Source organism: Rhinatrema bivittatum, chromosome 6 (assembly GCF_901001135.1).
Source record: "Rhinatrema bivittatum chromosome 6, aRhiBiv1.1, whole genome shotgun sequence".
In the NCBI taxonomy this organism is placed as follows: Eukaryota; Metazoa; Chordata; class Amphibia; order Gymnophiona; family Rhinatrematidae; genus Rhinatrema; species Rhinatrema bivittatum.
Window position 1 is genome coordinate 252036819 of NC_042620.1, and position 12255 is coordinate 252049073.

The 12255-nt window shown below is 43.6% G+C and overlaps 1 protein-coding gene across 1 annotated transcript in view; it reads left to right on the plus strand.

Annotated features, from left to right (window-relative positions):
- The window catches only part of ITGAL (integrin subunit alpha L), a gene marked incomplete in the record, with an annotated part of 162072 nt that extends 152373 nt beyond the window's left edge, over positions 1-9699 (plus strand). Inside the window, 3 exon segments of the mRNA XM_029606803.1 lie at positions 4802-4897; positions 5158-5268; positions 5521-9699. Coding sequence (XP_029462663.1) covers positions 4802-4897; positions 5158-5268; positions 5521-5676 — 363 coding nt within the window.
- Positions 9700-12255: the final 2556 nt, after the last annotated feature.

The following is a 12255-nucleotide window of genomic DNA, read 5'->3' on the forward strand; positions in this document are numbered from 1 at the left end:
AAAAAGTTAGCTTCATAAGTTGTGGGTGGGCAGTGAATGGAGCGACTTAGCCGCATAACTTATGCAATTAAGTAGCAATATTTTTTCTTAGCCGTATAAGTTTACCAGCTACATTAGACGGTTATAACTGATACAGCTAAGTACAAATATATATGCATATATTCAGTGACATAGCCATATCGCTGAAAATACCGTGTAATTTAAATAGATAAGTTATATCCGACCAAGTTACTTAAATGGCCATCTTTCAATACTGGGCCTCTAATGAGTTAAAAAGTCATATAAATTTGTTCTAATATTTCCCAAACACCAATAAAATATTTCAAAACAGCAGACACATGAAATAACACCCCAAAATTTAAAATAATTAATAATTAAATAATTAACAAATCTCCAGCTCTCCATACCATTAAATAAATAAATACCTGGCATCTTTTGATATCCCAGAGATTGTTGTAGATTTGGGTGAAGAAGGCTACACAATCTTTATCCTCTGACTCTCTTCTTCACAGACATAAGCACACTCTCTCTCATACACATGCAGGTTCTCACACACACATGCAGACTCTCTCTCTCTCTCTCATACACACATGCAGGCTCACTCTTTCATGCACATATGCAGTACTCTCATACAGACATGTAGGCATGCTGTCTCTCATACACATGCAGGCATTCACTCTCATGCACATATTCAGGCTCTCTCTTTCATACACACATGCTGGCACTTTCTCTCATAAACACACTCACCTCCTTTCTTCTGGACCTTTTACTGCTGAAGGGAGAGGAAGTGGCCCTGCAACCACTAGATGCATCCTTCTGCTGATCCTGGGGGCCTTTCTTTGGGCCACATCGGGTTGGGCTCTGTCGCAGCCCGCCAACACCTCCCTCAGGCTGCATCGGGTGTTGTGGCCCCACAAAAAACCTTGCTTCATGGCAGGAGCTGAGATAACCACATGACCGGTGCGACCAGTCCACCAGGGGATGCCCGATCCCCCAATACACCCCTGCTGGTATTGCCACAGGGCTGTCCTAAAGTTATCTGGCTAAACCTATCTGGCTAACTTTAAGATAGCTGGGTAGCTTCAGCGGTGCTTCCGCACCACTGAATATCCTAGCTAAGTTAGCAGGATAAGTGTATCCAGGTAATATTCCTAGTCACATATTAGTTCAATATTGAACTCTATGTAATAAAAAAAACTACCAAAGACATGCAATGGTCCATAATGTTCAAGTATTTTCATGAGACATAAGGAGCACTGTCTCAGTGACCAGTCTGATGAATGTCTTCACTGTTCCTTGCTTTGCTGTTTTGATTTCTTTAGCATAAGCCTCTCATGTACAAAACACAGGATGGCATTTTCCAAACAAGATAGTTCTTCAACTGTGTGTGGTTTTGTTTAGAGATGCCAATGGCAATAAGCATTTCATACCTAAAATATTTGGCACCCGGGGTGGATACTTCCTGTGGCACCCCCTCCCCCCCCCCCCCCCCCCCCCCCCCCCAAGATTCACTTCTCCGTCCTTCCTCCGCCCGCCCCACCCAGTGATCTCCGGTTCCCCTCTCCCTCACACAAGCTCTCTCTCTTTCTCTTGCACACACTTTCACACACCCCTGCACACAGCTCCCTCTCTCACACACAAACATGCACTCTCATTGCCATACTCACACACAGACACATACACACTCCCTCTCACTTCCTACACCGCTCCCCATCAGAAGCACAGCAGCAGCTTCCTCCTTCAGCCCCTGCGACAAACGTGGACTCTTCATTTTTCTTGAGGCGGCACGGGGGCTGGTGTTGTTCTACTTCCTGCGTCTGTGGTGGGGAGTGGGGGCAGAGCTATTGCTCTTCCTCCTGCTTCGGGCCGCGACTGCATGACCCTTCCTTCTTCCCGCCCATGCAGACCCACCACTTCCTTCTTCCCGCCCATGCGGACCCACCACTTCCTTCTTCCCGCCCATGCGGACCCACCACTTCCTGGCCATGGGGAGCAGGAAGAAGAAAAGGCTATGCAGTTGCCAGCTCCAGACCCGTGGTGCTCTAGGTGGCCGCCCAGTGCTCCCACCGCTCGCGGCCCGGAGGCCTCCCTCCTCTTCTGGCGCAAGCGGGATGGGCGCCGCTTGCGACCGCTGACCTCCTGGCTGTCACCTGCGGCTGACCGCACTCCCACACCCCCCCCCTTAATACACCACCGATTTGATCTACTTTCCGGGGTCTGACAAAAGGAGAGTGCAATGTGGATTAGATGTGCCACAGCTCAAGTCAATACTGACCATTTTGAAAAAAGGTCGAATTTGCCTTCAGGAGTGATGTTACTGGCAAGTGCGGTCACCTGTGAATGGATCTCTGCGTCTGATCTGAGATTCACAAGCTTGAAGGAGCCTCCTTCAGCAGGGAATTCATCGTTGTTCTTTATGAGGAACTGAAGCATCCACAGGGAGATAGCCAGCATTCTTCACCTTCCTTTGGAGGTGGAACTGTCTCCGCATGACCTTTATTGAACAGGTCCTTCACAAAGGCCGTAAAGTGCTCCCTGGTCTCTGGTTTCCTTTCCAGGGTCCAAAGTAGCGAGACAAGCCATGAAAGGGCCTGCCCTTTGATGTTGGGAAGTCGATGTCTGAGTATTCGGAATGGTAGGCGAGCCGCCCAGCTATTTGACTAATTCTTGAAGAATTCTCTGCTCATTATCTTCAGGAACTCCAGTTCCTTTATAGAGAGGGCAGGATTGTCATCTCCCCTTCTAGTTTGGAATATTGCATTTCCCAAACAGTGCTACCAATTGTTTGGGGTGAGGGCTTCAGTGTAGGTCTGAGAATGATGATTTGATTGCCCATTATGGATAGGTATCTCTCTGATGGGGAAATGGTTCAGACATAACTTGAATAAGGAACCTCATACTTTTTTATTTAAACAAGTATTTTCCTATTTTCTCTCAACAAAACTTACATGTGCCAAATAGAAGGTGTAATTGTGTATGCGTAGTTTTGCTGGGATGATTTTCAAAGCAAACATATGTGTATAAGTCTGCTTTGAAAATTAGTATAATTTATGCACATGTTTGCTGGCTAACTTATATGCGATGTTACAAAATTATCCCCATAACGTAAGCCTTTGAACTCACCTAGAGAAATCAGGCTACAATCATATGAAGCTAAAGGGAGGAAGGCTTAAACGGAAAATAAAACACGACTTTTTCACTGAAAGGGCAGTGGACACCTAGAATGAACTTCCACAGTGGCAAAATTCAAGCATGCGTGGGACAGACACAAAGGGACCTTAGTGGCGGAGAGAGTAAGAATGCCATAGATTTAGACCTTCCGCACAGCAGACAGGCACAAATGGACTGACTGGGAGGACAGAATGGCCCTTATCTGCGGACATTGTCTTTCTTGTTATGAGAAGTATGTACATACATCCCTCCCTCATTATATATATATATATATATATATATATATATATATATATATATATATATATATATATATATATATATATATATTCATCAGCCTATCTATTGCTATTCAGGCTTCCAAGGAGCCTCTGTTCCAACTCAGGATAGTGCAAACAATATTAATCCAATCTTCCTGGCCTCCTTGCCAGCCTCTAAATGGGTGAAGTGAACCCTATGTGCTGAATAGTAAGGCTATGAATAACAAGCAGAGCAGATAGAAAGAGCTTACAGTCTGACGTCTTTTTCAGGCCGATGCAATAAGGTGCGCCCAGCCTAGCACATGTATTTACTCACGGTTGGACATGCAAGAATAGCGTCCAATTCAGTAAGGAGATTAGCGTGTCCAAAACACATGCCTGATGCACCCAACGCAGGCAAATTCTATGAAAATGAAGACATTACTTATTACCGCCCGATGCAGGAAAGTGCACCCAAAGGCTGGGCGCCCAACGTGTGGTTTTTTTAAGCTAGATAATTAGCTCCACCTCTGGAGGTCAAGGGCTCATGAAAAACAGAAAAAGCTTTTCCTCTGGGTTGCGAAAAATATGTTCTCCTCCACAGTGCCATATTTTTCTCCACCTGGTTTCCTTACAACCAATTTTATAAGTGAAGGGAATGTACAGCCTGAGGGATAGGTCAAGATATTAATTGGCATCCTCAAACTGCATTTTCAACAATTAACCCGAAATTGTAAGGAAAGCACAATTGTGATCCCCTTGTGCCCAATGCAGTAAACGTTTGAGCACTTTCAATTGCACATTTCTCCCTCGTGCATCCTTTTTTCTATGCCACGCCAGTTTCGCTCTCATTTGAATACTGCGTCGGGTGTACGGGGGATGCGGCTGCGCGTGCATTAGGAAAACAGGCACTCATACTGGGCACCCGTTTTTGGTGCGCATTTTATTGCGACGACCCGTTTGTCTCTGCACGTCTCTCCTGCTCTGTTTCTTTGAATACCTGTCTCTCTTCAGGTCAGTTTCAAAGCCGTTTATGCACATAACCCCCCCAGTTTCTGCATGTAAATGTCTGCCCTAATACTGACCCAGGCTCAGTGCGCGTCAAGGTACGTGTGTAACGCAGTTTTGTGTGCACTTTTACATTGGGGTGGTATTGCTACTTATGCGTATACTCTTTGGTTTTTAAAAGCATGTGCATGAGTTTCAAAGCACAAGTTACACCCTGCTTGGAGCATGTGTCATTTTTTGCACAGTAGTTTGTGTATGGACTTGAGGATTTTCAGAGTGAATTTGTGTGTGCAAGTTCGCTTTGAAAATACTTGGTAAAGTCTGTGTCTCACCCTCCTTGTGTGTGTGCTTGTCTTTCACTCAATCTCTCTCTCTTTCTGCAGGGTGCATCCAGTTTTGAGTTTCATACTGCAGTCCGGATCAGCTTCAACACCAGCAAATACATCAGTCTGTACAACACTGAATTCATGCAAGCACAGGTAGGTGATTCTTGTGCAGTGGGTGCATTGCTATAGACAGACAAACATGCTCATAAACACTTGCACCCCCATGCTTTCAGATCTGTACTAGATATAGCAGATATATATATATAGCAGGTTTCTCAGGGGCTGGAAATGCAAGAGGAGAGTCCCGCAGAAGACTGCAAATGTATTTAAACTTCCTGCTGCGGGATTTGTGCATGATCTCTGAACTCTGAATTTGTTCACTAGTTTTGTGTTCTGCTGCTCTGTGCTTGCAGGTGATCACCCAGGTGCACCTCTTTGAGCCTGAGAACCTCCTTTACATCATCATTGGCAGCAGTGCAGGGGGCCTGCTACTGGTGCTTCTCATCAGCATAGCACTGTACAAGGTAAGAGCTCGCTTGTCAAGAGGTAACCTCGGCAGCATTCCCAGCCTTAGTTGCTAGAGACCAAGCCAGGAGCAGAGTCCAGGCCTTCCAAATGTCTGTAGCGCTGCCAGCCTAAGGGGTAGGAAACGGAACTCACATCACCTTAACCTCTGCAGTGCTCGGACACTGAGGAGCTGGAGCCTGCTTCCAGCCCAAGTCTTCTGTTGAATCTGATCGTAGCGTACGCTTTGCTTCTGTCTGTTTTTTTTTCAGTGTGGGTTCTTCAAACGTTCTTACAAAGATAAGATGGAGACTGCAGAGGATGAAAGGTTGCAGAGTCCCATGGAAGACGGCCAGCAGGAGAAAGACTCTCACCAGCAGCCAGTGAATGAAGATTCCCCTGTTTGCCCCCTTTCTGCAAAGGATTAAAAATGGGAAGGAACCGGCCTCTGCTTTCCTATGAGTGTCCTATGACAGTCGACTTCTGACCAAAGGGAACATTTCAACATTGATGGACTACTTTATATATTATTACAGGGTTTCTAACAGCACTTTTTGCTAGAACTGATTTTTTAAAGGTCAATAAATTCTAGAAGGGGTTTGTCCTCTATGGAAAATAATTATATGAAACAAATGCATTATTTTTATTTTCATTCACTGAGCTCGAGTTGGGAAAAATAGGCATTGGTGTTTTTCAAACAGGGGAAGGGTGACTTTCCAACAGTCTACATAGCGGTAAAGTCTGACTGTGCATGGCACATGCAGACGTCATCGAGTATTTTCAAAACAAATGCACATACACAAGTTTGCTGTGAAAATACTCAAGCATATGCACACATTCGTTCACCTAACGTTACGCCTCCTTTTTGGAGGGCGTAACTTAGATAGGCACACTTATGTGCATACTTTTGAAAATAAAAAAGTAATACTTGTAAGTGCCAATTCCACCCAAACTTTGCCCCTCCAGAACCCCTCACCTCAGTGCACATAAATGTATGCATGAAGCCAGGTAATACTCACACTTTCACATGCCCTGGGCCAAATATAGACCAGCTATTTACAGGCACAGAGCTGGGGTTTATGTGCATGTAGTGCTTTGAAAATTGCCCCCCCCCCCTCTGAAATCAGGGCAGCTGGCCTGTCTAGGAGATCGGAGGAGAAAGGGGGGAGTGCATGAATGCATGGCTCAGGGGCTGGCTGGTGCATGAGTATATCAGAGGAAATTAAGGAGAGGGGTCATTGGGTGTGTGCATGGGGTCAGGGAGTGGTGGCAATTCACAGACCCCCCCCCCCCGTGAGATAATAATTTCCAGGCGTTACGGTTACCTGCCTCCCGGAGTTTGGCAGCTTGAGAGTTGTCCATCTGCTGCCAGGTCCTTTCAGTCTCTAACAGTCATGATTTAGGAGTGCATTGAACCTATAGGGATATCCCTGGCTGTTACGCTAAATAGTCTGTGACCGATCTATCTTCCTTTACTATAACTAATCCCGTTTTGAACCCAGTTATACTGTTTGCAGTAAATTGCACAAGTTAACTATGGGCCAGATGTACTAAAGAATTTTCCCTATTTTCTGTTTACGGGCAAACCGCTTAGTACATGTGACCCATGTGTTGTATGAAGAAGTCATTTCTTTTGCTTATTTTAAACCTATCACCTTAGCATTCAGGTGGTGCTTCCTAGTTTTTCTGTTGTTAGACACAAGGGTAGATTTTTTAAAAATGTGCGCGCGCCTCCATGTGCGCACTTGGGCGCAGGATTTTATAACATGCGTGCGCCAGCACGTGCATGTCATAAAGTCCGGGCCGACGCGCACGTTGGAGGAGATTTGGCCAGATTACACGTGGCGACGAAATCGGGCCTCCGCCAGTTGGAGCGGACTGGGCATGAACTTTCCTCCTCCCCTACCTCCCTTCCCTCTTTTCCTCTCCTCCCTGACCCCTTTGAAGACCCTGACTTTAGTAGAGATCTTTATTTCTGAACTTGCGGTCAGTTTCTGAGCCCCCTGGACCACCCCTCCCCACCCCAGGACCGCCCCTTGATAGAGGCCTGGCTCTTATGCGCGTAACCCCCGTTTTTTACACATTGGGGGGGGGGGGGTTAAAAATCAGGCCTATAATGAATAAACAATCCCTATACACTTTCTTCATGCCTTTCATGATTTTTATAATTCCACTATCATATCTGCCCTCAGTTGTCTCTTTACAAAGCGAAAGGCTCCTAGTTTTTGAATGCTCTCTTTCTATGGAAGTTGTTCTCTTTCTATGGAAGTTGTTCCATATACCTGATGACTTTTCTTGCGTTTATCTGGATCTTTTCTAGGTGTAGTGCAGCGTTCTGGTAGCCATGTTGGTCCTGGAGAAAACTAGAAGTTTATAGGTTGGGATAGTTTTTATTGAACCAACAAAAAGATGTAGCAACATAGAAACAAAAAAAAAAAGTGATAGCAAATGAGATAAGGAGGGTAAAGCTCATGTAGTCTGCTCAGTTTCCTTTCCTGTGCCGTATCATAGACCCTGGCTGATCTCTGGCCTTCCCTTCACTTCTTTGTAAATAGGAATCCTCTTTGTTTATCACATGAGCTTTCTTGACTTCCTGTATTGTTTTTCTCTCCACAACATCCACTGACAGTCCAGTTCCAATGCATCCGTCACCAGTTTTCTGTTACAAATGATATCCACACTACTTCCTTCCAAATGTAGTTACCGTAATTGTATGGTGACAATACATTGAAGTACATAATTGACATCTCCATATTCCCCTGGACTCTGGTTCTTTAACGTCATAAAATATTTAACAATATTCATATGAGTGGGTAAATTGTATAACTCCCTGCATTGCAGACTTTAGCGAGGATTTTTAGAAGTTAGCTTTGAAAATCCTCAGGTATTTAGTTCAGTACACACACAAGGTAATTTTCAAAGGAAAATGTAAATGTAACATACTATCATAGCAATTTTCAAAAGCCCATTTACCTGTGCTAAGTGCGCATAATGTGGGTAAAAACTATTGACAATTCAATAGCTTATATTGTAGCAATTTTCATATTTGTAGCAATTTTCAAACAGTACCAAGTCAAGCCCTTTAATGTCATAACAGATTTTGAACCTTTGAAAATTGCTACAGCAGACTAGTCTGATTTCACTTACGTTAGTCAATGAGCAGGTGTAAAAGTGTTCAAACATGTTAAATAATGCATACATGTATATCTCTTACAAAATAGCAACTTCCGCACATCCTTCTTTATCCCACCCCAGAACCCCCTACAACCCCCTTTCTTCTATGGTAAAATGTACATTGGAAACCAAAAGTATGCACATACTCTCGACATTTATAAAATAGCATTTGCACACATACATGCTAGTCACACATATATGTGCTACTTTCACATGCGAAACCCCTTTGAAAATTCACTCCATAGTTTTTAAAATCAAACAGTAAGCATGTAAGTTTGAACTCCATCCCCCAGAATGCCTCCCTGTAATTCACGTAAAAATATGCACATACTTTTACATGCATAGAGCTCAGGGCTCTTGTATGTGCATAAAATCAGGCTTTATGTGCTAAATGGCTTTGAAAATTGGCCTCATTATTAGCATACCTAGCCTTTCTTGCTTACTTTCTACATAATTTAGGAAAGACTTACCTAAGTCCCAATATCCTTATTAAATATCTTTCTTACCACAAATAAGCTGTTCTGTCAAAGTATTCCATAGCCTCTTCGTTAGGTCCTAAAGGATTCCCCCAAGTAGCTGCAATTGTTAATCTTGTTGCCTCTGTCATAAATGTCAACAGTTTATTCTTCGTTTGATATATGCCATTAATTTGGTAGGCCCAAAACAAAAAGAGCCCCCTGGACTCAAGGACAATTCCCTATGATTAATTTGTTTAATCTCATCTCTTATAACGTTCCAGTAATTCTGTATTATAGGACAAGTCCACCACCTATGATTATAAGTCCCTATTTACCTGCTCTTTCTCCAGTGTATAACTGAACTTCTATTGCTAACTATTGCCAGCCTACCTGGATTCATATACCACCTTATTAATATTTTAAAATTTAAATCCGTTTTCCAACATTACTGTAGAAGTTGCTAATTTTATAGCTCTGTGTACCATGCTTGTGTTCAATTTTCATATAAGAGCACAAGAAAATAAGAAATGCCATGCTGGGCCAGACCAAGGTCCATCGATCCTGGCAATATCCAGTCTGGATCACAAGTACCCAACAGATCCCCAATAGTTGATCTATTTTTTATTTCATACCCAGGGATAAGCATTGGTTTTCCCTAGTATAACTGCTTAATAATTTTCTATGGATTTTATAAGAGCATAAAAATTGACTTTATAAGAACATAAGAAGGTTAATGACAATCAGAGTCTATTTATATATGGTGAAATGCAGATACCTTGCCCTTGGATGTTTTCTTAATAAAGTTTTTTCAAATCGTTCTGTATTGTTTCCTTGTTGGTTCATGCACTATAGCTGGTGTTGAGCAGGTGAAGAATTTGCAAATGAGTATGCTTATCTTTCTCCATGAACAGGCAGGATATTAGCCACACAAATGGATGGCATCATCCTTCCTGCACAGCTGCCTGCTGCATGAGTCTCCTCAGTCTTTTTCTTTCCATCACTTGGATAATAATACCATTATTCTTTCTTTTTTAAAAATGTAATCTTTATTAAATACATTTTCCATATAAGAACACAGAAGTCATCATTAATCAAACAGTACAAAAATATAGAACAGTACCAAATCAGGCCCTTTAATGTCATAACAAATCTCTAAATATCCCATCCTCCCCCGTCCCCTACACCTCCATCTCCCCACACCCTCTTACAGACTAAAAGACTCTATCCCAATCCTCTAATGGTTTCCAAATCCTCTTGAAGGCCATTAATTTATCATATTGCCCAAATGTCAGCCTCTTCTATAAATTAGATAATCCTGGAGGGTGAGGTCTCTTCCAATGTGATGCCACCTACACCTTGTGGCTATTGAAATGTGCTTAATTCGCTTATTAGAGATACAAAAGCCTCCCCTATTTGAAAGGAAAACAAGAAAAATTTAGGATGCCACTCTGTCTATATTTTGATTATATCGAAAATCAACTTTCGTATTGTCTCCCAAAACAATGGTACTCACTCAGTCTTCATCCCTACTTGTGAGGCAGTATCTGAGAGTGTGTACCAAAACTCAGTAAGAACACATGGTATTAGGTTCCCAGTGAAAGTTACATATGTAGGTGGTCATCCCCTTGAACTCCTGACAGAAGTAATGGGACAGAAAGTAGATAGTTGGGTCATGAACAAGTTCCCCCTTTACTCCACCCAAGCTGTACTGGCACAGTATATAATTCGTTTATCATGAAGGTACAGAGCAGGTCACATACTGGCACATGGTATGGTGTTTGAAGTAGGCAACAAGGGCCAATACTGAAGGTCCCCAAGCAATGACCTTCTTCTTAACCTCTGGCTGTCTTGCTTGCCAGCATGCACACAACTTTCATTGTAATGGCAAAGCCCATATGGTCTTGCATGCTCGATAACTGCACAATCAGAATGAGGTACGGCATAGTAGTGTGCGAGGCCATAAGGAGAGCTAATGTTTTACTTTGGGTACCATAAACACAAAAACCACACAATGAAAGGACACTACCAGAAACGTGAGGTTTACAGACAACATTCAGTTTCAGGCCGATACAGTACAGTGCGCTCCGGCGGAGCACACTGTTAACCCGTGATTGGATGCGTGTTTTCGACACGCTAGCTTTACACCTTATTCAGTAAGGGGTAATAGCGTGTCGAAAACGCGCATCCAACCCCCCCCCCGAACCTAATAGCGCCCGCAACATGCAAATGCATGTTGATGGCCCTATTAGGTATTCCCGCGCGATTCAGAAAGCAAAATGTGCAGCCAAGCCACACATTTTACTTTCAGAAATTAGCGCCTACCCAAAGGTAGGCGTTAATTTCTCCGGGCACTGGGAAAGTGCACAGAAAAGCAGTAAAAACTGCTTTTCTGTGCACCCTCCGACTTAATATCATGGCGATATTAAGACGGAGGTCCCGAAAGTTAAAAAAAGTTTAAAAAAAAATAAATTTGAAATCGGCCCGCGGCTCGCAGGTTGAAAACCGGACACTCAATTTTGCCGGTGTACGGTTTCCCAACTCGTTGCTGACAGCAGGTTTGAGAACCGACGCCGGCAAAATTGAGTGTCAACTGTCAAACCCGCTGACAGCCGCCGCTCCTGTCCAAAAAGAGGCACTAGAGACGCGCTAGTGTCCCTAGTGCCTCTTTTTGCCGTAGGCCCTCATTTAAATACAGAATCGCCCGCTCTCCTGCGACTTTAACTGTATCGGCCCATTTATTAGCAAACACATGTGGTGCAGTATTTGAAATAATGGCAATGTCTTAGGCAATCACATTCTGCAAAGACAAGATTGCAAATAGCTAAAAATAATGTACAATTCATGAACAGCACATTCAGTGTACACCTATACATTAATAAATTTAAATAGCATCATTATACATACAGGCATTGCATGTTATCCTTCATGCACAAACATGATTACAACTAAGAAAATAGAAAGAGGAAGTGGCACCCCAAAAGCTATAGTACTGCTGTAAAGTTACAGCTACAACCAGCACCAGTGTGTGCTATGAACACAAAGGCCCCAGACAGTCCATGTTGAAAGAGTGCACTGAAAGGGGACAGCCTTAGGGCCATGGCAGCAATGTTCAGCACATAGGCAGCAGGAGAACAAGCAAACAGTTCAGCATGTAGGCAACAGGAATAGGACTGCAGAGGGCTGCATCACCATCGCATGAGCAGCACAAGACACAGCAGCATGGAGGCAGGAGCCCCAGGACGAGACCCAGCAGCATGGAGACAGGAGGCTCAGGATGAAACATAGCAGCATGGAGGCAGGGGGCCCAGGATGAGACACAGCAGCATGGATCCAGCACTTGCAGGAGATGAGAAGAGATGACACCCCTCAGCATGG